The 24482-nt window shown below is 53.2% G+C and overlaps 2 protein-coding genes and 1 long non-coding RNA gene across 3 annotated transcripts; 2 read left to right on the top strand and 1 right to left on the bottom strand.

The window, feature by feature from the left end:
- The first annotated feature begins 139 nt into the window (after positions 1-139).
- On the top strand, positions 140-2654 carry POLR1G (RNA polymerase I subunit G). The gene is made up of 3 exons (XM_051989393.1): positions 140-245; positions 365-509; positions 1345-2654. The coding sequence occupies exons 1-3, from the start codon at positions 233-235 to the stop codon at positions 2627-2629; spliced, it is 1443 nt and encodes a 480-aa protein (XP_051845353.1). The 5' UTR covers positions 140-232; the 3' UTR covers positions 2630-2654.
- An 86-nt stretch (positions 2655-2740) lies between these two features.
- Positions 2741-11939, bottom strand: ERCC1 (ERCC excision repair 1, endonuclease non-catalytic subunit). Its single transcript, XM_051989394.1, has 10 exons — positions 11115-11939; positions 8074-8175; positions 7146-7535; positions 6925-7028; positions 5519-5618; positions 3603-3679; positions 3416-3515; positions 3254-3325; positions 3069-3137; positions 2741-2852 (listed from the first exon to the last, which is right to left on the bottom strand). The coding sequence occupies exons 2-10, from the start codon at positions 8161-8163 to the stop codon at positions 2802-2804; spliced, it is 1053 nt and encodes a 350-aa protein (XP_051845354.1). The 5' UTR covers positions 8164-8175; positions 11115-11939; the 3' UTR covers positions 2741-2801.
- A 2890-nt stretch (positions 11940-14829) lies between these two features.
- LOC127556317 (uncharacterized) lies at positions 14830-20774 on the top strand. The gene is made up of 3 exons (XR_007952414.1): positions 14830-18765; positions 19709-19816; positions 20320-20774. It is a non-coding gene; the product is annotated as an uncharacterized LOC127556317 (long non-coding RNA).
- Positions 20775-24482: the final 3708 nt, after the last annotated feature.

The following is a 24482-nucleotide window of genomic DNA, read 5'->3' as shown; positions in this document are numbered from 1 at the left end:
GGCTCCCGCTGTGCTGGGACGGCCCAAGAGCGCCCGAGGCAGAGGGGAGGATGCCGATAGCGCGGGCCCGGGACGCCGGGAAACGCGCCTTCCCTGCTCTCACTCACCCCCCCGCTCCCGGCGCAAATGGACTCGCCCAGCTCGGTAGCCACGCCCTCCGGCCCCACGTGGGCTCGCCGCGCGTTCCGGGACCCGGGCAGAACTTAGCGGAGTTCTCGGAGCTGCTGGGACCATGTCGGCCTCGGGTGAGTAGGGCGGAGCCGGGGATGGGGTGGGGGACGTAGGGCAGTGGGGGGGAGTGGGGAATGGCATTGGGGGAGGGGGGCACCGAGAGCGTCCTGCTCATCCCCCCGTCTGCCGCCAGACGTCCGGAGCCGGCTCTGCCCCGATGACTTCTGCCCGGCCACGCTGCCCGCCGAGCCGCCGCCGAGCCTCGCCCTGGACGCCCTGCGGAAGCCCGGCACCGAGCTGTGGCTCATCCGGACCCCCGCGGACTTCAGCCCGGCCAGGTGAGAGGGCCGCGGCCCGCCACGAGCGCGCGTGCACACACGCTCCCCCGCCCACGCGCTCGCCCTCGGGGCTGAGGATAGTGCTCTGGCCCGAGCCTCAGTCCTGGCCCAGCGGCCCCCTCCCCACCTGGCCCAGCGGCCCCCTCCCCACCTGGCCCAGCGGCCTCCTCCCCACCTGGCCCAGCGGCCCCCTCCCCACCTGGCCCAGCGGCCCCCTCCCCACCTGGCCCAGCGGCCCCCTCCCCACCTGGCCCAGCGGCCCCCTCCCCACCTGGCCCAGAGGCCCCCTCCCCACCTGGCCCAGCCGTCAGTCGTTGCCCTTGTGCCCCAGTTTTCGTTGTCCCTCCGGCCGAGCCCCTGCAGTGAGCTAGGGTCTTCAGTCCATTCGCTTAGTAAGCATTTATTAAGCACCTACTGCATGCTGGTGGCCGCCTACTGTGTGCCAGAAGGGCACCTCAGTGTCACCCCTAGTGCACAGGGACCCGGCCTGGAGAGGAGGAGCTGGATGAGCCTGGGCAAGTGGCTTCCTCTTGTCTGCCTCAGGAGGAAAGAATGGCCAGCCATTCGGGCATCTCTGCCAACAAAGAGTGGGGCAGACTCGAAACCCCCCAAGCAACAGCCCGGTGCCCGCTCTGAGTAGTGGGGACACAAAAGGGCCCAAGCCAGGCCCTGCCCTGTGGGCGCTCGCACTCAGACGCTGCCCCGGGACTGCCCAGTTGCAGTGGGTTCCTCCCAGACTGCCGTTAGTTCTAGGGATTCTTGGTCCCGTGCCCCTTCCCCCCTATATCCCATGGGGTTCCCCATCCCCCATTCGAGTTTTCCCCCTCCCCCACAGCCTCAATGGATGCAAGGTGCCTCTCGTGGGCTTCCAGACCGTGAAGAGCCATCGGAACGAGGCCGGCGTCCGTCAGCGCTACCACGTCCTGAGCAACAGCAGCGCCTGCCCCGAGACCCTGCTGGCCCCCTCATCTTCAGCAGACGGCCAGCTGGTCCCAGCCCCCGCCCTGCGGGGCATCCTGAGTGTCATAGAAGTGCCCCGCACCAAGCCGTCCGGCCAGGCCCTCCATGCCATCCCCACCAGCCCCCCACCACAGATCCCTCCCGGCCTGCGGCCCCGCTTCCAGGCCTTTGGGGGCCAGCCACCTGTGCTGGGGCTCCCGGCTCAGGCAGCGGAGGCCAAGTCTCCCCGGAAAAGGAAGAAGCCTGAATCGGCGGCTCTGACACCCAGTCCTGGGGAGGTTCCACCCGGACAGGGGGCGCTGAACTCTCCTCCGGGGCAGGAGATGCCGGAGCCGACCGAGCAAGTCCCAATCCAAGAAGATGTGGCAGCCCCACTCCCCCTCAAGAAGAAGAAGAAGAAAAAGAAGAAGGAGCTGGAGGGAGAGATGCTGGAGCCGGCGGGAGGAGCGCCGGAGCCGGCAGGAGAAGCATCAGTGCCAGCGGGAGGAGCGCCGGAGCTGGCGGGAGAAGCATCAGTGCCAGCGGGAGGGGCGCTGGAGCTGGCAGGAGGGGCACCGGAGCCTGCGGGAGGGGTGCCAGAGCCAGCAGGAGGGGCGCTGGAGCTGGCAGGAGGGGTGCCAGAGCTTGAGGGCAGAGTGATGGAGCCCCAACAGGAGGTTGTTCTTTCACCCCCTAAGAAAAAGAAGAGCAAGAAGAAACAAGAGCTAGGAGAGATGATGGAGCTGGGGGAGAGGGCCCCGGTATCGGAGGTCCAAAGTGACCTTCAAGAGGAGAAAGCCCCATCCTCGGCCAAAAAGAAGAGCCGGAAGAGAGAGGAGGCGGGAGGAGAGATGCTCACGCCTGAGCGGGCCGTGGGGCCGGAGGAGATGGCGGACCCACCTCCTGCCAAAAGGAAGAAAGAAGAAGTAGGAGAGATTCTGGAGGGGGCAGAGATGGCCGAGTCTCTCGGGGAGGCCGAGCCCTCACACACCAAGAAAAAGAAGAAGAAGAGGAGGAAGGAGGCGGAGGGGGAAGCCCCAGAGCCACCACAGGAGATGGAGTCCCTGGCAGAGGTCCCTGAGCCTGTCACCCTGAACCCCAGCCAGGGGGTGGAAGAGAAGAAGAAGAAAAAGAAGAAGAAGAAGCTGCATCAGGAGGAGCTGGAGGCAGGGCAGGCCTAGGCGGATGGACCAGCAGTCTTGCCCTCCGCCAGGGTCAGGACCTCCACTCCTCCCCCCCTCCCCCCGCCCCGTGGCGCTCTTGGCCCAGCCCTGGCAAGGACGGAGACGGGCTGCGGTGTCCGTGCTTTATTGGCACCTCCTGGGACCCTCCCGCCCAGCAGACCCGGCGTCTTCAGGGCACCTTCAGGAAGGGCTGGTGTAGGACTTCAAAGAGCCTGCGGGCCTGGAGAAGAAATTCACAGTTGGGCCTTCACCATTAAAAGGCACTCCCGGCCCGGCTGGTCCAGCTGTTTGTTTTCCCTCCTCTCCCCTCCCCAGCTGTTCCCAGGGTGGGAGCCCGCACCCAGACCTGGCTCTGCCGCTGACCCTTCCTCTGTCAGGGGACGGGACCAGCAAGGGGATTCTGGGGTTCTCTCCAGGGCCGTCCCTCCCCGCTCACCTTCTGAGGCCCAAAGCCAGGACACAGGGCTAAGTCATCTTGAGAGGCGGCTGCCAGCTGCTCCAGGGACTGTGGAGGGAAGTCAAAAATTGGGGCTGGCACAGCCGGGCAAGGTGACCCAGCCAAGGGGGTTCCAGGAGCCGGGGAAGGGAGGACCCGGGCCCACAGCGTAGAGAAAACCTCACCCCAAAGGTGGCCAGCAGCGTCTGGCTGTCCGTCTTGTTCACTGACTTCACCGTGGTCAGACACTCGGTGACCTGGGGGGGAAGAGCTTGGTGAGCTGGCTGCGGTGGCCTTGGACCGGGACAAGAGGAGGAGGAAGATGCGAGGGGAGGGGGGATTGATACCCTTGACACAAAGTCTTGCTCCAGCTTTTCCTTCAGTAGGTCAGCCGGCTTCTGCTCGTAGGACTTGTAAGTCTCCAGGTACCGCCCGGCTTCTTCTGGGCTGGGGAGAGCAGAAGGAAGGTGGGGAGTCCGGCCTTTGCCCCGTCGCCCCCCATTGCTCTTCTGCTGCTGCTCCCCTAAACCTCACCTCCAGGCCAGAATCAGGGTGCAGTCAGCCAGGATGCACATCTTGGCCAGATCCTTCAGGGCGCGCTGAGGGTCCTTCTGTGGGAGCCAAGGCGAGAGGCTTAGGACGACGGACCACCGGTAGGGGAGATTAGCGTGAGAAATGTCCGGTGAAACGGGGAGCGGAGGAACAGGAAGGCCGGGGCTGGAACAGACCTCAGAACAGGGAAGGCCGGGCTGGGAGGGTCTTAGAACAGGGGATGTCAGGGCTGGGAGGAGACTGAGAATGGGGAAGGTCAGGGGCTTTAGAATCATAAATTTCCTTTTTAAAACAAATTTTAAAATTCCTTTTTAAAAATTTATTTTCCCCATATGTGGATAAGATATTCATTCATGGCCAGTGGATAAAGAAGATCAGGGAAGATTAAAAAGTAGAATTTTTGTTACATAAAAGGTTTTGAATGAACAAAACCAGAGCAGCTAAAGTTAAAAAAAAAAAAAAAAAGTAGGGGGACAGCTAGTTGGTGTGGTGGATAGAGACCAGCCCTGAAGTCAGGAGGACCCAAGTTCAAATCTGGCCTCGGACAATTAACACGTCCTGGCTGTGTGACCCTGGGCAAGTCACTGAACCCCAATTGCCTTAACAACAACAAAAAGAAGTAAGTAATCAGGGATTGGCAATTTCTCCAGCAATTTCTCCAGTAAAGGTCCCATTTTTAAGATATACAAAGGATTTAAATTTAGAAGAAAAAACCGTTTCCATCAACAAACGGTCAAAAGCCATGAACGGGTAATTCTTGGGGCAGAAATCTAAGCCGTGAAGAAAAAATGGCCCAATCACTATTTACTGCTCGTAGAACCTGTAGGTCCTTTTTAAATTCAAAGTAGAGCAACTCTGTGGTTCCACCTCAGCCCATTCAGATTACCAAAGTTAATGAAAAAAGAAACGACAATGCCGAGAGGGCTGGTCACTAAGTCCGCGGAGCTGTGATCTGATAAGGCCGCTCTTGATCGCTTGACCCAAAGGTGACTAAACATGCCCTTTGCCCGGTGACGCCGCCTGGGATCTACGGCTAAAGAGCTCAAAGAGAAGTCATGGATGGAAAAGCACAGCAGCTCCTGAACTGGGAGCAGAAGAGATTTCCATCTCTTGGGCAAGGGTTGGACACACCGGTACGTGAACCCGTTCTACGTTGTAAGAAATGAGCGTTTTAGAAGCCCATGAAGGTCTGTCTATGAACTGAGGCAGAAGTGAACAGAACCAGGAGAATAAGGAGTAAAAACAGCCAACAACAAAATGCCCTAAGGGCTGCTCCACTTTTTGTTTGTTTTGGTGCTGAGGCAGTTGGGGTTCAGTGACTTGCCCAGCATCATACAGGAAGCGAGAAGTGTCTGAGGCCAGATTGGAACCCGGGGCCTCCCGACTTCAGGGCCGGTGCTCCCTCCACTGCACCACCCCGCTGCCCCTCTGCTTTTTTAAAGACTTGGAAACGACCATTCAGTGGTCAGTCACCATTGCAGAGAAAAAACCAATCAGGGAAGTGCCGGACACGGGGCAGAACGAGCCGCTGTTTTGGACATGGTCAGTGGGAGATGGTTTCCCGACCGCGCACCCTTTTTGTGATGAGAAAATAGATTTGTAATTGAAAACAAAAAAGTGTTCTCTGTGTGTGTATATATGTATGTGTGTTTGTGCGCACACATCTGTCAGAGCCGAGACCCCAGAACGGTCCAGAAGGCACCTTAGGATAGGAAGTGCCTCCCATGGGAGGGTTCAGAAGAGATCCCAGCAGCTGGGGGGCCACAGGATGGAAGGGCCTGTCCGGGATCGGGGAGGGGGCCGTGGGATGGAAGGCCTGTCCGGGCTCGGGGAGGGGACCGTGGGATAGAAGGGCCTGTCCGGGATCGGGGAGGGGGCCGCGAGATGGGGCTCCTTACCACATCTACTTGGAGCAGGAGCACCCGCAGGGCGTAGTTCTTCCCCAGCCCCTGCAGACGGTCATGGATGTAATTGGGGTGCAGGTTGTGGTAGCGCAGGCTGTGGAGAGAACCCGGGACGGGAAGTTCGGGGGACTGACTAAAGACCCAGTGCTTGCCGCCGCCCATTTTCCCCAGGAAGTTGCCTGGAGAAGGGGAAAGGGGATGGGATTCGGGGTGGCCTTAGGGGTGACTTCAGGCAGGCTCCCTCCCCTTCTCTGGGTCTCGGTTTCCTCATCTGGAGGAGGGGCTCAGACCAGACCCCCTCTTCCTCGGGAGGACCCTGAGTTTCGAGCTGCAGGAGGCCTCCGGTGTGTTACTTTGGGGTTCTCACGGGGCTGGTTCCAGGAGCCACAAGGGGGGCGTCCTGGGAACCTGGCGGAAGACTGGATCACACCTTGGGTTCACATCTAAGAAGCTGAGCATTTAGAGCCCCTCGTGACAGAGGAGGAAAGAGGCTGGAAAGGTCAGCCGGCTTAGTGAGGGCAGAGCCAGTTTAGCCGAGGTCGCGCCCGGCTCCCCGCGGCCCCGTTTGGGGGAGGGCTTTGCATCTCCTCTAGCTCCCCTTACTGATGAGGAGACTGAGGCAGCCCGGGACTGTCGGAGGCCACGTTTGGCCTCGGGTCCTGGCGCGCTGTCGGCCGCGCTGCCCGTTGGGGCCCAGCGAGCGGCTCCGGCCCTGTGGCTGTCCCCCAGGCCCATCTCCCACCACACCACCCCTGACACCAAGGACTCGGCCGGCAGTTCAGGGAGACGGATTTCCAAGTCGTGTCCATCCCCGGCGTGGATGGCGGCCTCCATCCTCCAGCATAATTGCAACCTTTCTGTGGTAAGTAGATGGTCAGATTCCCGCGGCCAAAACCGGGTCCCCTTGCGGTCAGCTGAGTCATGGCCAGAACTACTTGACCCTGGGATGACGGACCCACGGTCCCCCCTGGGCGCGTCCTACAGGCCTTTCCAGCCGAGCGGGAGCTGTCCGCTGCTCCGCCTCTGGGATCCCGAGGAGCTCCCCTACAAAGGTCAAGGAGGGGCCGGGCCCAAGAGAGCCTCCACCCCTCCTGTGGGATGCCAAGGGGTGGGGGACTGATCAGTCTCCGAGCATGGGGCACGCCCTCCCAGGTTCGGGCACTATGTGACAGGAACACAAAGAGAGGGAACCACATCCCCGCTCTCGAGGAGGGACCAGGGCCCCTCCCTACATTCTTCCTGGTCCCCTGGAATGCCCACACCCCGGCCGGCAGGGCCCGGACCTCCCGCTCCCCTCTCCCGGCCCAAATCCCGTCTCTCGGTGACTTTCTCAGAGCCAGCGTTCCTCTGAGACGAGGGGGCTGCAAGTTGGCAGCAGGGGGCACCGGGTCGGGGCTCACCTGAGGAAGAGGGCGCAGGTGCTCTGGCCCATAACGTAGTCGGGGACAATTTCTCCAAACTCCCAAGGCACGTTCCTTATGAATTTCAAGACAGGATTCCCCCTCTGCCAAGAAGCAGGAGGTGAGAGGAGAGCTTTGGCCCCCCCACTCCCTGCCCCAATCCCAGACAGCCCTTCCATCCTGCGGCCCCCTCCCCGACCCCAGAAGGGTGCCCGTCTCACCTGTCGGGGGCTCACAGTGATGCTGCTGCTCTTGGTGGGAGCTTTTGGCCCCTGAGGGCCCTGGTTGGCAGTGTTTCCTCCAGGCAGTCCCAGGTTGGGAGCAGCCTCGGGCCGGGCCCCTTGGGGAGCAGCTTCTGCCCGGGCCCCTTGGGGAGCAGCCTCGGGCCGGGCCCCTTGGGGAGCAGCTTCTGCCCGGGCCCTTTGGGGAGCAGCCTCGGGCCGGGCCCCTTGGGGAGCAGCCTCGGGCCGGGCCCCTTGGGGAGCAGCTTGTGCCCAGGCCCCTCTAGAACAGAGCCCGGCTGTTGTATAGTCGGCATAGGTTGGGGCTGCTTCACGGACAGAGGTGGCGGGTGGAGGGCCGCTCCGGCTGGACTTGAATAAGGACTTCACCTGAGGATGGGGGGAGGAGGAAAGCAGGGGGTCCTGCACCTAAGATGTACATGGCTCCCGGCAGAGTGTACGCTCACTCAGGGCAAGCTGATTTGGTGTCTCTGAGGGCTTAATAAATGTTGACTGACTGTGAGGCTGATGGTAAAACCCGGTCCCGAGGGTCTCAGGAGTCAGGAAGGGGAAAGGCGCTCAGCCCAGGCCCATCGCCTACGCCCCCTCCCCAGCCAAGTACCGCCAATGACGGGGCCCTTTGGAAAGGTTTTTCCTTCCCTGCGGAGCCCCCTCTGCCCGCCTCCTGCTCCCAGTTCTGTCCTCGGGGTCCCAGTAGAAGGAGCCGGTCTCCCTTCTAGGAAACAACCTTTCCCTCCAGGAAGCACAGACACCCTTCTTTTGGCAGAGGGTGAAACAGGTACAGGGGGAAGGGCCTGGGCCGAGGCCTACAAGGCCTAAGGACCGAGCGGGGACCGGGACCCAGCCCCCCCAGTGCCTCGCCCAGGGGCCCAGCTCCGGTCTCCTCCCGCTGCCCTTCCCCAGCTACCTCCAGGGGCGGAGCCTCCTCCTCCAGAGGAATGGTGAACCTCTTTCTCTTGGGGGGCCGGGCGGCCTCCGCCTCCTCCTCGCTGGCCATCTCTGTTCCTGGCTGGAGCAGACAGAAGGCGATAGCCGGCGTTCCGATCATTCCCGGGGCCTGATAACGTCCCAGGGCTGGCCAGAGAAGCCGGCCCCAGGATGGCCCTGGAAGCTCCCGGCATTCCACAGCCCCTGACGTTTCCCACAGCTAGAGCTCCAGGCAGCCGTCCCCGCCCCTGTGTCTGGCTGCCCCACAGTGCTCCCAGCATCATGTCCCAGCTGCCTCACAGTGCTCCCCACCCCCGTGCCCCGGCTGCCCCACAGTGCTCCCCACCCCCGTGTCCCGGCTGCCCCACAGTGCTCCCAGCATCGTGTCCCGGCTGCCCCACAGTGCTCCCCACCCCCATGTCCCGGCTGCCCCACAGTGCTCCCAGCATCGTGTCCCAGCTGCCCCACAGTGCTCCCCACCCCCGTGCCCCGGCTGCCCCACAGTGCTCCCAGCATCGTGTCCCCACTGCCTCACAGTGCTCCCCACCCCGTGCCCCGGCTGCCCCACAGTGCTCCCCACCCCCGTGCCCCGGCTGCCCCACAGTGCTCCCAGCATCGTGTCCCCACTGCCTCACAGTGCTCCCCACCCCGTGCCCCGGCTGCCCCACAGTGCTCCCCACCCCCGTGTCCCGGCTGCCCCACAGTGCTCCCAGCATCGTGTCCCGGCTGCCCCACAGTGCTCCCCACCCCCGTGTCCCGGCTGCCCCACAGTGCTCCCAGCATCGTGTCCCGGCTGCCCCACAGTGCTCCCCACCCCCGTGTCCCGGCTGCCCCACAGTGCTCCCCACCCCCGTGCCCCAGCTGCCCCACAATGCTCCCAGCATTGTGTCCCGGCTGCCCCACAGTGCTCCCCACCCCCGTGTCCCGGCTGCCCCACAGTGCTCCCAGCATCGTGTCCCGGCTGCCCCACAGTGCTCCCCACCCCCGTGTCCCGGCTGCCCCACAGTGCTCCCCTCCCCCGTGCCCCGGCTGCCCCACAGTGCTCCCCACCCCCGTGTCCCGGCTGCCCCACAGTGCTCCCAGCATCGTGTCCCGGCTGCCCCACAGTGCTCCCCACCCCCGTGTCCCGGCTGCCCCACAGTGCTCCCCACCCCCGTGTCCCGGCTGCCCCACAGTGCTCCCAGCCACCCTCCGGACAGTCCCGATAAACACTTATTAAGCCCCCACTTCGTGCCAGGCATTGTGCTAAGCCCTTGGGGCCCCAGAAGCAAAGGCCAGGCCCTGCCTGAGGAGCAGCTCCTGGAGGAGAGATGGAAATCTCTGGGGAAAACAGCAATAATCCCAGAGAGAAGGCCTCCGGAACGGTCTCCCGGAGGAGGTGGGATTTTAGGGGGGACTGGAAGGAAGCAGGAGGCAGGGGGGGAGGGCCAGGGGATGGGGGTGTTGTTTTCGGAACAAAGGAGGCTGGTGTCCCTGGATCAAAGGGGATGTGGGAGGAGGGCAGGCTGGGAGATCTGAAAAGTAGCAGGTAGACCCCTGCCCCGCTGCTGTGAGTCATCCAGGGCGAGGCGATGGGGGCTGTGTCAGAGCAGAGATGCTCTGAGGGTGACATCAACAGCCCTGGGGGAGGGAAGAGGAGGAGCAGTCCGGGAGGACTGCTGGGAGCCCCAGACGCTGGGAAGAAGCAGTCAGAGGGGGGGGGGAGAGTGGGGGAAGAGCTGCCGCCGTCAGTTTGGGGCACGTCTGCGGGACATCCAGCTCAAGATATCCGGAAGGCGGTTGGAGAGGGGGCTAGAAGGCCCCGAGACGTTAGGCCTGGAGAAGCCATCAGCATGGAGAGAATCTATAAAAGCTGAGGAGACCCCAGGGAAATACTGGGAGGAAGAAAAAATAAGCGCTCAGTGCTGTCGGAGGCCAGCTGGGGAGAGCCAGGAGACAGCGGGCGAGAGCCAGAAAAAGAGCAGTCTGGGAAGCCAAGGAGAGGCCGGAGGGCGGGGGCGGGGGCTGCACGGGAGGATGCTTGGGAGGGGGCATCGGGCTTGGCCATGAGGGGGTCCCGCCTCCGGGGAAGGATGAGCCAGGGAGTGAGAGGAAGCGTCTTAAAGTCGGCTGAGCTACAGAGGGCAGGGGCGCAGGATGAGAGCTGGGGGATGGATGGAGCCAGGAGGGGCTTTGTGAGCCCCCAGACAGGGAGAGACTGACGAGAGCGGCCATACCAGAGGAGCAGCAGCCGAGCCCAGAGAGGGTTTGCCGGGCGAGAAGGGCCACCTTTCCTGTGAGACTGGGGGGAGGAGGAGGTCCCGGGGCTGGGCACGGATGGGGGGGGGGCGCTCAGTAAGGGGTCTCGATTTTTTCCCTGTAAAATGCCATCTCAGGGAGAGGAGGAGGAGGGGCAAAATGCTAAAATAATGTTTTAATTGGGGGAAATGCATAAAACACATATGGGAAGGTGGAGGGAGGAGGAGCCACGAGAATTCTGTGGAGAGATGAAAAGCTCTAAAAGAACCGCGGCGGGCGGTGGGAGAGGGAGGGGTTCGGGAGGAATAATCCTCAGCAGCAGGGAGGGCCCGGCGGAGGTTAGGACCGTAACTTGTATGGGATGCAATGGGCAAGACCCTCCTCTGGCAGCACGTGTGGAGCTCCCCCCAATAATACCTTCTAGGGCACCCATCTCAGCACTCAGGGCTCCCGCCCCTGCCACTGTCCTCTCCCGGGGGTCCCCAGAGCCCCCAACTCCCGCCCCGCCCTTGTGTTTGGACTCCCGGCTCTCCACACGTCGCATCCCATCCTTAGTCCCGGTGTCCCACTAGCCCCGCCCCCTCACTTAACTCCGCCCCAAACTCTCCAGAACTTCCCTCCCTCTCCTTGTTCTTATGTCCTACAAGCCCCGCCTCCTTTCTTGTCTCCGCTCCCAGCGCCAGACCTCCCCGCCCCCTCTCTAGTCCCAAAGTTCCACAAGTCCCGCCCCCTAGATTGCCCCCGCCCCTCCTCCTCACGCTCCGCCCACCGCCAGTGGCTCACCTCCCGCCCAATTCCGCGTGCAGTCTCCGGGCGACCCTGTGATTGATCAGCGGGACAGCCAATCCCTGGTGCACGATGCCCTCCCCAGGAGCCGCGTAGCTTCCACGGCCACCACCCAAACTTCTCCCTCTGATCCTAGCTCGGGGTCTGGGTCGGCCGTGCCCTGCGGAATGTCTGTCGCGGGGGAAAAGAGGAAAGCCTATTTTCGGCTAGAGAGGCCCTCCTAGGCTTCTGGCAGCGGCACTTCCGGCTTTTCCGTCCTCCGAAAGGAACCATCGAGACGTGCCACTCTGGCCCTGCGCTCTATGGCCTTGGAGGACTGGGGGAGTGGAGTCGGGAGGGAGAGTCTCCGGTGTCAGTTTCTTGATGTGTTCCCCTGGCTTCTGGCCCCGTTATTCCTGAGCTGGCGCTCACTGCCCAAAGGCTGGCGATCATGATTATCATTATCAATTAACAGGCTTGAGAGGAAGGGGACTGTACATGCATGAGATGCACAGTTCTTCAGCCGTCCCAATAGCGTTTCTCCTCCTTGGTAGGACATCTAACACCGGACACTTCCTGTAGAACAAACGCTCGGGACGAAAGCGACGTCCGTCCGCCAGGGCGCTCTGGGCACCGAGGGAAGGGAACGCCCTGGCATTTTGCTGTGCCCAGAGAACGAAGACTATCTCCGAAGCGGGGGGTGGTTTCCCCCCCCCCCCTTATCTAACCCTGAGGCTCCCTGACGGAGCCGCGGCCTGAGGCGCGCGGCTGCTCGGGACCGCCCCACGTCCCCCAGCTCCCCCCTGTGGCTCCAGGAAGGATCCGGGGCCTGTGGGCAGATGGTTAAACCCGGCCGGGGTGGCCCACGGGTCTCACACCTGTCAGAGAGCTAGAGGCGCCTGTCCCGAGCGCGGGAAGACTCCCGGCTGGAGCGGGCCGCCGAACGGTCTCTCCCAGGGGCCCCGAAGGCGGCTGAAGCCCGCAGCGCGGAGCCTCCCCTCGGAGCTCGCTTGGACCTCGAAGATCCACTGTCCTCCTGGCTTTTGTTCTGCCGTCGGACTTGGACGGAGAGGCCGGTGACTCTGTGCACTTCCGGTTCATGTCGCCCATCGTCCAGCCCCGACGGAACGATGCGATCCGTCCCCTCGGCGAACAAAGAATGAGCACCCGACGGGGGAGCAGACCCCTTTCTCTTTGAACCCCTTGCATGGGCACCTGCGATAACTATTTAACGCTTAGATTCTGGGTCCCCAGGGAGGGAGTAGAACATATACAAACATATGACAGGAATCCGGGAGGGGTCGGGTATTTATTCTATTGCTAAGTATTGGGGACAACTGGGGGGTGCAGGGGAGAGAGCGCTCCATCTGGAGTCGGGAAAACTTGACTTCATATCTGGCCTCGGACACTTCCTGGCTGCGTGATTCTGAGCAAGTCACTTTAATCCCGTCTGGCTCTTTTTTCTCATCTGTAAGATAAACTGAAGAAGGAAATGGCAAACCACTCTAGTGTGTCTGCCAAGAAAAGCCCAGATGGGGTCACAGAGAGTCACGCGTGACTGAACAGCAACAAATGAACACCTGCGTATTTCCTGTACCCAAAGAAAATGCTGAACACAGAGCCACAAGCATTCATTTTATTAAAAAAAACAACAAAAACAAACTTAAACAAGCGTTAGTGCGAACAATCCTTCAGAATCAAAGTGAAGTCCCTGGCCAGCTCCAACAGAAGATTTTTTGCCCCAAGAATCTCTTTTAACACAAAGATCAAGTAGGCTTGTAGCTCCCATCCCCTTATCTCCCCCTCTTTCCAGTGATGAGATCCAGAGTAACTAGGTGCATTTGGAAGAAAGAAAGAAAAAAAAGATTGAAGTATTGATGGAATTACTCCCCCTCTGACAAGCAGGGAGGGGCACTGAGGGGGATCAGTTTCCCTTCCTGGTCCCAGACCAGTGTCTCAAAAGAAATTGCAGGCTTGAGCCCATTCCAAGTCAAGGGGCAAAGTTTATTGTAATTGGAACCCCACTGAAGCGGCCTGAATTTCAAGCAAATTTAGCAAAGAAACAGAAGCAAGGAGACACATTTAGCCAGTTCTTCATGTTATAGATACACTCATTTTATGGCCCAGAGGTAGGGACCAATTGGTTCTCACTGACCAACAGATTATCTATCTGAGTCAGCAGTGGTTTATTCACGGATGTTTCAGGCGTTTCATGCGTGGGATTATTCAGAATCAAACAGATTGTTATTCTTAGATTGGGTGTCGGAAGCCCCTGGACCAGACTCCAAAGCCAGAGGACTTAGAATCACTGACTCATTGTTAGAACAGAAGCTCCCTAAGGTCAGGGGACCTCAAAATCATCGCTGTCTCCCCTCGAATCTATATTACATCAGTCCCCCTCTGTGGAGGTCATGGGTAGCCCTATCTTATGATATCCGATCCGAAATCGGTTATATCAAACCCCTGAAGTTAAATTTTCCTTATGAATCTGTCCATGGCTCGTTTTTCCCTTTCCCCTTTCTCCATTTCACATGATCTCTCTCCTCTCATTCCCTATCATACTTCATGGTGTCTCTCCTCCCGTTCCACCAGGCCTCACAGTGTCTTTCTCACCCCCTGAATCTCTTTCTTATAGTTTACTAATTCTTTTAGGGTGCTGAACTCATAGGTTTAGCCTGCCAGCAAAGGGCATACTCCAGCCTCAAGGGGTGCTCCCCTTCTGTGGGTAAGAGTTCCCCTCTTAATGTAGATTAGCAGGAAAGAGGGGGACATATGGACACAAAGGATAAGAGAGGGATACTTGGATGCATAGTGGATAATTGTAAGAAGAGGAGTGAGCAAAGATAGGAAAAAAGAGATATACATGAAAATACTAATGATCAAGAGTTCCACTAGGGAACTTGTCTTTTCCAACATTAATTGTTAAAACCCCTTTTCTTGCTATTTATACAGTCTCCCATATTTTACTATTTCTGACGTTCTGTTGTATCTCTTCACTCTGTCTCTCACCCCTTCTCCCACATTAATCGATCTTTTGCCTCTTTGGCCATTGGGAATTCTTCACATGACTAAAGCCCGACATTTCTGAACATTTGGTGTTAAACTCCAAACTCATCATTTGGAACCAGGAATTGATCTCCTAAATCACATCATCCACGGTCATCTCTAGGCATCCTGATCTATCTTTGGCCACTGGACCCAGCTGGATGAAAATGTGAGGCAGGTGACCTTGCACTTGTACGTCACCTCCCTGATGTCACGGTCCTCTTCAAAAAATGAAAGAAAAAATAATCTCTAGGAGCAATGGCAGGAACTGCCCTACAGGGGACCCAACTGGAACTGGCCATTTGGGCAACCCAGCTCTTTTTTCCTTTTCCTTTCCCTCCCCTCTGTCCCCATGGGGTGTCGTACCTTTACTTGTCCAAAGGAATGTGAGTTTTGATGGCTGAAACTTGGCAAGACACCTAGTGGTTTAAGGGTTAGATTTCCTAAGGACCCAAATCCCTCAGACTCATTAATTGACCCATAATAGGTGCCAAGCCAAACCCCACTTGGTCATTGTTCCGGCCCTGATTGGCTCAGAGTGAATGTGAATAGCAGCTGTTTCTACAGAAACTCTTGAGCGGCTTCCCCTCCCAGTTGATGGTTTTGGTTGTTTTTTTGTTTTTTTGTTTTTTTTTTTTTTAACTTGGTAAAAGAGGTCATTGTCTGCCTCATTTCTTACCTAGCCTTAATCACTGATTGGCTGTTGCTGCAGTCACACTGAGACCTGTTAAAGACTTAGTTTAAAAAAAGCCGAGCTACATCCGGGGCCATCTTCAGTCCTGATCTATATTTGGCCCCTGGGTCCAGATGGCTCTAGAGGGGAAACGGAGGACCCCGCACAGCCCTCCCTCACTTAAATCCAATTCACTTGCCTGTCATGGTATCCCCTCCCTGATGGTCTTCTTCCAGAGGAAAAGGACAAACAACAAAAACATCTCCACACCCATAAAGGAGTGGCCCTTCTCCTGGCCAAGACAAACCCTTCTCCGGGCACAAGAGCTCCATTCTATCCCACCTTCTCCAGCAGAGTGCTCACTTTCAGTCTCACCCATTCTCCCCTTCACCCTCTCCCTGTGCACTGATGCCTCCCTGCTGCCCCCAAGTTTGCCCATGACTTCCCCCCCCCTCGCAATCATTCTATAGTTTCCCTCCCTTTTGTGGCTAAGCTCCTGGATAAGGCCTTCTGCATAGGTGCCTCCATTTCTCCTTCTCACCTTCTCAGTGCTCTGCAAACCAACTTCCAACCTCCTCATTCAGCAGAAACCTTTCTCCCCACAGTTACCAGTGACCTCTAAATGGCCAGATCTTGTGGCCTTTTCTCAGTCCTCCTCCCTTTGGAGCTCTCTGCAACCTCCAACCTTGTGGGTCACTCTCTGACATTCTCCTCTCTCTAGGTTTGGGGACATCAGTCTCTTGGTTCTTCTTCCACCATTCTGACCTATTTGCAGCTCCCGTGGACTCAATTATTGGCCCTTTGCTGACCGGCAAATCTACTTCCCCAGTCCTAACCTTTCTGCTGACCTCCAACCTCCAGCCTCCAGCCTCCAACTGGAACAGATGTCCCATACACACCTTGAACTCAACAAGTCCAAAATTGAACTCAGTAGTTTTTCCCCACTTCCAACTCCTCCTCCTTTCTAAATTGCCTTACAGCCGTCCAGGGTGCTACCATCCTTCTATCCTCCCAGGCCGGAGTAGACTCCTCACTATTTCCTCACCCCTCATATCCAATCTGTAATTGGATTTTTCTGATTTATGGCCCCTTCTCTTCTCTGACACTGCACCCACTCTGGTGCAGTCCCTCATCGCCTCACCCCTAGACCATTGTGATAGTGGGCTGCCCAAGGCTGCCCTCCAGTCCATTCTAGACCCGGCTACCAAAGTTGTTCGAGTTTGTTCCGAAAAGGATCATGCCGTCAGAGAGGTGATGCCCTGAGATGGCCCCGGATGCAGTGAGAGACCTTTTTAAGCTAAGATTTTTACCAGGTCTCAGTTTGACTGAGGCAACATTCGCCCAGTGAGTCATCAAGGTGAGAAACGAGGCAGATGAGTGATTAGGTGATTAGAAATGAAGCAGAGACAGTCTCTTTTAATCAAAATAAATAAATAAATAAATAAATCTGGGGAGGGGAAGACACTGAGAGCTTCTGGCCAAAACAGGAACAGTTCCTAGTCACGTCTACTCTGGGCTTGACCTGGGATTACTGTTGGTCAATCAACAAGAGCCAGAGTGATCTGGCTTTAAGATGTAGTCCTAACCTAAAAAGCCCAAGGTTCTTTGCAAGGTTCCAGAGATCGAAATTTATATTCCTTTGGGCAGAGTACCCAAAGATAAGGGTATAATACCCTACATGGACAGAAGGAAAAGACGGAGAGGAGAGAAGAAAGAAAAGTGTTTCCCAACTCTTCCTGGAGCACATTTCCCCTCCCCCAGGCAATAAACTCCATTAAAGTCCTTTCTAATCTGGCTCCTTACTCCATCTTCAATCCACACACTTTTATTTTTTATTAAAGCTTTTTATTTTCAAAACGTAGGCATGGATAATTTATCAACATTAACCCTTGCAAAACCTTGTGTTCCAATTTCCCCCCTTCCCCTCACCCTCCTCCCCTAGATGGCAAGTAACCCAATATACCACATGCATTATTACCCGATAATAATAACTAATATATAGTATTTTACAATTGACTGATTTTATCCTCTTCTTTATCTTATGGTTGAGGAAACTGATACAGAGATTTAGTGGCTTGTATAATGTCACACTTCTACCAAGGGCCTAAGCTGGATTTGAATTCAGGTCTTCCTAATACCAGAACCAGTTCTCTGTCTGTCTCTGTGTCTCTTTGTCTCTTTCTCTCTCTCAAAATCAAGGGTAAGTAACTTATCCAGGTCACAACAGCCACAAAGTGTCTGAGGCCGGATTGGAGGCTGGACCAGGCCAGTGCTCTATCCACTGTGCTCCCTAGCCATCTGCAGAGCCAGTTGTCTAGACATTAACTTAAATATGGCTCGTCAGCCATCTGCTATATTTTGAGTCCCCTGTTTTCCGTCCCCTTTCCTCCTCCCAGAGAATCATTGATATAACAGTTTGTTCTTTTTCTTTTTCTCTTCCTCTTTCTCCCTTTTCTCCCCCCTTCCCCATCCCTTTCTTCTCTTTTTTCTTCACTGATCTCCCTATTGCCAAGCTGGAAGGGCCAGACCCATCCCCAAATCCGTCCGTTGCTGCTCAGGGCACAAGGTTTGACCAGCTCCAAGCCTGATGTGGACGAGCTCTTCCCTAGACATCATGATGGCTCCTGCTTGCCTTCTCCCCCTGCTGGAGGTTCGTGGGATTGATCCCAGACTCGTGAAGGTCCAACTGGCTTAGCCCAGGGCAGTTCAGAGACTCCTTTTTCTTCACTTCCTCAGTAGCAAAGACGACTGGCATGTGCTGCCCATTCCCCATCTACAAAGAATATTTTTTTAAACAGAAAATAAGAGAAAATTGAAGAAAAATCAATTAGTAAAACCAATTAAATAGAATCCAAAAATATATGCAACCTTCCCCTTTTCTCCACCTCCTATCTTGGCAAGTGTAGGGTTGTGGGTGGGTGGGAGGAGCAGTGCAAAGAAATTACAAAAACCTGAGTTCAAATCCAGTCTCATTATTAGTTTTGTGAAGATGAACAAGTCACTTCATTCTGTTTGCCTCAGTTTCCTCATCTGTAAAATGAACTGAAGAAGGAAACGGCCAACCACTCCAGCATCTTTGCCAAGAAAACCCCATGATAAATATCGACAGGCCATGGTTCATGGGGAGACTTTGCAAGTCATCGAGTCTCTTTTCACAGAGGCCTTTCCAAGTTTTGTCATTTCCTAAAGCCCCGTGAGTTCTATTACAGTCAGCTACCACAATTTATTTCACTGTGGAAAGCCTTTCATTTTTCAAAGGTTCCCTTGGTGGGCCTGGCCAGCTGATGGGCACCCTGCAAGTCAGGGTTTACCCCTTGTCGAGATGCCACGTGAGCCATGTTCTTGACAGATATCTGGAAAATGGGTTTTTTTCAACTGAGCTGCTTCTAGACCAGCCCTATGGATCTTGTTTTTTTAATCTGTGCTTTCTACTTCCCCTCCTCACCCCCTAAAGGATAAAATCTTTGTATCAAATGCATACAATCCAATACAACGAATCCCCTGCGTCAGCCCCGTCCAAAAATGTAGGCCTCATTCTCTTTTAAGTCTCTCTGGCAGACAAGACATGCTTCATCTTCAGTCCTTTGGACTCTCCATTTATTATCTCATCAACTGCCTTCTGAAGTCTTTCAAAAACGGGTTTTCTCTACATTGTTGTAAGGATGTACATTGTTCTCCTTTGTGTGCTCATATCCCTCATCTTCTCCTCAAAGAGTTCTTCCCAAGGTGCTCTGAAACTGCCTCCATCATTTCTCATGGGGAAAAAAAAGTCTTGTTCCATTCAAATAGGGTTGTTTCGGGCACTGGGGTCTTGTGCATGACCACATCACTCAAAATGGAGGCGTCTACGTATGAGACAGCAGGGATCCACTTCTGGAAGAAGACATCCCCTGTGTGTGGAAACAGCCTCTTTCCACTGATTGGGCAGCTACAACCGGCTGTGTCTTTAAGGTTAGTCTCATTCTCCTTCCAGTTGCATCCGAAGGTGAAGGTCTTGCTTATAACTAGAGATGGTGGTGGGGAGAACCATATTCTCCCTCCCTTTAAGCCCTGTACCCCTAAGAAATGGGCTTGGGCAAAAAGTTATCAAATTGTGCATACCCTTTGATCCAGCAGTGTTACTTCTGGGCTTATATCCCAAAGAAATACTAAAGAAGGGAAAGGGACCTTATGTGCCAAAATGTTTGTGGCAGCCCTATTTGTAGTGGCTAGAAACTGGAAATTGAATGGATGCCCATCAATTGGAGAATGGTTGAGTAAATTGTGGTATATGAACGTTATCGAATATTATTGTTCTGTAAGAAATGACCAGCAGGATGAATACAGAGAGGCTTGGAGAGACTTACATGAACTGATGCTGAGTGAAATGAGCAGAACCAGGAGATCACTTTACACTTTGACAACGATATTGTATGAGGATGTATTCTGATGGACGTGGATTTCTTTGACAAAGAGACCTAACTGAGTTCCAATTGATAAATGATGGACAGAAGCAGCTACACCCAAAGAAAGAACACTGGGAAAAGAATGTGAACTATTTGCATTTTTGTTTTTCTTTCCGAGTTGTTTTTACCTTCTGAATCCAATTCTCCCTGTGCAACAAGAGAACTGTTCGGTTCTGCAAACATATATTGTATCTAGGATATACTGCAACATATCTAACATATATAGGACTGCTTGCCATCTAGGGGAGAGGGTGGAGGGAGGGAGGGGAAAAATCAGAACAGAAGCGAGTGCAAGGGATAATGTTGTAAAAAAATTATATATATATAATAACAATATAAAGTTATTATAAAATAAAATATTAAAAAAAAAAGAAATGGGCTTGGGGTTTTGGTCTGTTTTGTTCATTCTTTTCAGGAATTCATTCATTTTGTTCATACTTTTCACCCAGGAAGTGGAGTCCCCGGTTCCAGGAGTCCGAGCCAAAATTCCAGTCTGTATGCTACTATCGACCCGGCAGAGAAGCCCCAAGACACCAGGCGACACTTAATTCTAGCAGGTTTTGGTCTTGACATTTAAAACCTCAGTTAAGCTGTGAATCTGAACTCCTACTTTCCTCCCCCGAGACTGAAGGGAAGAATATGGCCCACCATGTCTTTGAAATAAATCTCTGTATTGTATTTCTGATTGTTAAATAGTTTAATGGAACTGGAGTAATAGAGATCCCTCAAAATTAATGGAAAACAATTGGTGGGAGCTTGAATAAATTCCAGAGACTAGACCTCCCATGAACTCCACAGGCTACCAGAGAACCCTGGGAAAAAGATTAAATTTAACATGCCTAATCTTTAAGCACTAAGGTCCCAAGTAGTTGCCATTACACCATAATTTATTCAACCATTCTCAGATAGATGGACACCTCTCCTAGTTTCCAGGTCTCTGCTGCTGCAAGAAGAGCTGTTATACTTGTACATGTATCTCTTTTTCCTTTTTTCTTTGAACTCTTTGGGGCACAGGCCAACAGTTGACTCAACTTCATCATCTTTCCTCTTGCTCTTCCAGCATTTTTCAGAAACAACAAGGTCATCCCACTACATCAAGACTTCCTATGAGGACATATTCTGATGGAAGTGGATTTCTTTGACAAAGAGACCTAACTGAGTTTCAATTGATAAATGATGGACAGAAGCAGCTACACCCAAAGAAAGAACACTGGGAAATGAATGTGAACTATCTGCATTTTTGTTTTTCTTTCCAAGTTGTTTTTACCTTCTGAATCCAATTCTCCCTGTGCAACAAGAGAACTGTTTGGTTCTGCAAACATATATTATATCTAGGACATACTGCAACATATCTAACATATATAAGACTGTTTGCCATCTAGGGGAGGGGGTGGAGGGAAGGAGGGGAAAAATCGGAACAGAAACGAGTGCAAGGGATAATGTTGTAAAAAATTACCCTGGCATGGATTCTGTCAATATAAAGTTATTATTAAATAAAATAAAATTTTAAAAAAGAGAAAAAAAATACATCAAGATTTCCTGGTACTTCTTGTAAAATGAGAGAGAGATTACATGACCATAGGCCATGAAACTACTTTCCAATGTATCCATTTACTTTCCCCAAAAGTTGATGAAAATTCATAGAATCATAGATGCAGATCTCAAAGAGACCATCTAGTTCAGATGATCTGTGCCCCCACTTGACAAACTGGAAAACTGACTCAGGTTAAGTAATCGTTCAAGGTCACACGGCAGTGAGTGTCCGAAGTATCCCTATGTGGGACAGCGACCCTTACCCAAATTAAATTCAGAGACTTTCAAGGTAAAAAGGACTTACTAGGGTCTCCTGAGAAAGGGAGCTCCCAATGACAGCAGTGTCAGTATAGGAGTGCAAAGTAGATACCACAGAGAGTGGATTATAGAGCCTGAGGGCCAAATTCCCCCTCTCCTTTCTGTTCTTTTATCCCAGGCTTACACTGGAAAATGTGGAAATCTACCCAAAGATTAAAAATCTACCCGGAGGGAAAGAATACCAGCTAATGACAAGCTCTTTACTGTATCAGGAACTTAATGCTAATTGTGGCAAAAAAAAGGACCGGGGGGGACCAGGAGGGAAACATATATTTTTCTAAGATAAGTGAACATCTGCAGCTTTTGGCTACAATACAACTTGTTATTGCAAAGTTTCAAGCTATAATTAAGGTATAAGAGGGTATAAGAGGTCCTACTGTTGTGAGAGGTCTTGGCTCAGTTTATCTCGTTCATCCCTGAAATGGCTTTTTGGGCATAAGAGCTTGTTGAGCACATGAAATCCATCATTTCTTTGTCTTCCCCTGCTGCCATTGAAAACCATGGTTTCCTGTCAATAAAAAGTTATAATAAATAAATAAAAAAGAAAATTTAAAAAAAAAAAAAGAAAGAAAAAAGAAAATCATGGGTTCCCCAGAAAACAAGTGAGAGCGTCTTTACGGCCTGGTGTTGGGCACTCTTAGTTCTCTTGTCCAAAGTCTTGTGGTCTACACATGACCTGATTGCCCTGCTACCCCCATAAGCATGGCAAATGGATTTCTGGACTCCGTAGTACCCTTGGCTAAACCTTCTTTCAAAAAGTTTTCCAGGCTTCTACCACAACCGGAGGGGTCGTCTGGGACTGGGACTGGGACTCCAGGAGGCCGGGAGGTAGATTTGAGCTGGGGCCTGCTCCTTGGGCGCCTCCTGTCCTCACCAGGAGAATGAACCTCTCCTCCCTCTGCCTCTCTCATCTGCTCCTTCCATTCTCCAAGCATGGGAGAGTCACCAGAGTCAAGGTCCGCTGGTTCCCTTTCTGAGTTCTGAAGAACTAGAGCTCCTGAGGTGGTCTTTGCTGACTCCTGCCACAAGTTTCTCTGCGGGATGCATTGGCTGGTTAGTGCTGAGAGTGTTGGGAGACTCAAGCCAATGTTATCACAAAACATTCTGGGCAATTGATACAAAATCGGTGCAAAAACTCCCGAGACATTTTGCAGATCAGGGACACCAGTAATACCTTACTGCTGGGTCCAGAGCCCAGACCCTGGAAAGCTTACTCCTTCAAATCCAGCCAGAAATAAAGGGAGGGGGCACCCCGAGGCCCTGATTGGTGAATGCTTCACCCAGCCCCACGGCAACTACTCTAGCTCTATTTCACTTTCCTTCCCAGCCATCTTCTCACCAGCTGTCTTGCTCTCCCAAGTGGACCATCTGTCTCCCTCTGCCCTGCACAAATATTATGAGTTTAGGACCATAATCAAACTGCGCTGCCTTTGTTTCTGGAAAAAATGTTCTGATCTACTCCCTTCTGGCTCCGCTCGCCATCCCTGTAACTTTCCAGCCTGAAATGGTCCTCTCTGCCCATCACTCCCCGAGGTGGATGATCTTTGTTGTCTTTGCCCATTAGAGTATAAGTTCCTTGAGAGCAGAGGCTTTCCTCACTGTGGTATTTCTATATCCAGAACACAGCACAGTTCTTGGCACACTGAAAACACTTCATAGATGCTTTTTTAATTTGTTAATTCGTTCACTACTGAAACTAATTTTCTTAGTGAACTATGGACTCACTTGGCTTTAGCTTAAGTAAAGAAAGTGCTTGTCACTCAGTCCAGAGCCTTAATCTTTTCATAGGCTAAAAAAGTATGTTTTTTTTTCTTTTTTTGTTTTTTGCTTTTTTTTTTTTCCTGAGGCAATTGGGGTTAAGTGACTACCCAGCTAGGAAGTGTTAAGTGTCTGAGACCAAGTTTGAACTCAGGTCCTCCTGACTTTAGGGCTGGGGCTCTATCCATTGCGCCACCCAGCTGCCTCTAGAAAAGTATTTTTTTTTCCTATATTTCTCTTTTTTATCTCAAATAGCTCTCTTCCAGAATGACTGGGACCGCCTTTTCATCCACTGACCAGCACAACAGGGCTCTCTACCTATGAGAATATAAATAGAATTTGAAAAAACTTCTACAAATAGAAAGGGAATTTCCACTGCTGCACATTGAGTTAGAAAAGTCTCAATTAAATTGATCCATAGTGTATTATATTTTATTTTGTTAGACATTTTCCAGGTAAATTTTCATCTGGCTCAGGCTCATTAGAGAGCTTTGTTTCATTTTTTTTTTTTTTTTTTTTGTTTGAGGCAATTGGGATTAAGTGACTTGCCCAGGGTCACACAGCTAAGTGTCTGAGTCAGGATTTGAAGTGAATTCAGGACCAGTGCTCTATCCACCACGTCTTCTAGCTGCCCTCACTGGGGAGTTTTGGGGTCACTTGTGGCCATTGCCTTCTGTATGAACTCCTATGAGGCCAGTTGGAAAAGATCCATGGACAAACTGTAGATTTTTAGAACCTGAGGTAACCTCCTGCTTCTGAAGTTATTCTTACTCCCAGCGTTATTTCTGGAAGCGTTAGCTTCCAGTGAACCAAATATTTCTATCCACTCACTTCTCAAACAAAGGCAATATAATTCTGGCCATCTGGTCTATCTTTGGAGCTAACGCTAAATCTGGGGAGACAGTCCCTTCCATCACGGCTGCCTTGACCACTGTCCTCTCATCCTTTCTCTTTCCAAACGAAATGCTTCGTTCTGTCTGTCTGTCCGTGAGTCCGTTCCCGAGATTGTTCTGTAAGTTCTTGCCTCAGAGACTGTGTGATGAGTGACAACCTTTTGCTCTTTTGGTCTATGTATGAGAAGGTGTAATAAAACTAGCTCTAGTTAGGTCTTCCTCAATCAGATCACTCTGAAATTGTTTTTGAATTGACTTATTCTCTGTAATAAGTGTATTTAGCTATTTCTCTTCGTAATAGTACATAGTAGCACACAACCTCAGTCGGTTTTTAAATTAAAATTAAATTTGAAAAATTGAATAAATGGTGTTCATATTGATCTGATGGCCTCGGTTTCCTCTTGCACGCCTTCCTCTCCCCATATAACAAAAGATATTGTCTCAAAGAAAACGTGACGGGGGCTCCACAAAACCAATTCATTGAAAAAGTGGAAAATACATTCAATGTTTCACATTCTCATCTCTGCAAGAGACTAGAAGAGGTCCCTCCTCTTTTGCCTTTTTTGGGGACGAGTGTGTTCTTGATCATTCTGCAACCTTCACTTTCAGATGTTCTGTGGTATTTCTTCTTTCCGTTTCCATGGTTGTAGTCAGTCACTGGGTAGTGTTTTTCTCAGTCTGCATTATTTCACTGCAGTCTTTCCATGAGTCTCTGTGTTCC

The sequence above is a fragment of the Antechinus flavipes genome, chromosome 3 (genome assembly GCF_016432865.1).
Source record: "Antechinus flavipes isolate AdamAnt ecotype Samford, QLD, Australia chromosome 3, AdamAnt_v2, whole genome shotgun sequence".
NCBI classification, from domain to species: domain Eukaryota; kingdom Metazoa; phylum Chordata; class Mammalia; order Dasyuromorphia; family Dasyuridae; genus Antechinus; species Antechinus flavipes.
This window is presented reverse-complemented; position numbering and strand designations above follow the sequence as displayed.

Coding starts and splice junctions, on each gene's coding strand:
- ERCC1 (XM_051989394.1), bottom strand. CDS start 8,163: ATGGCCAGCGAGGAGGAGGCGGAGGCCGCCCGGCCCCCCAAGAGAAAG. Junction 5,619..6,924: donor ACCTGCGCCCTCTTCCTCAG/GTGAGCCCCGAC, acceptor TTCTCTCCACAG/CCTGCGCTACCACAACCTGC. Junction 3,680..5,518: donor TCCTGCTCCAAGTAGATGTG/GTAAGGAGCCCC, acceptor TGGCTCCCACAG/AAGGACCCTCAGCGCGCCCT.
- POLR1G (XM_051989393.1), top strand. Junction 510..1,344: donor GCGGACTTCAGCCCGGCCAG/GTGAGAGGGCCG, acceptor CCTCCCCCACAG/CCTCAATGGATGCAAGGTGC.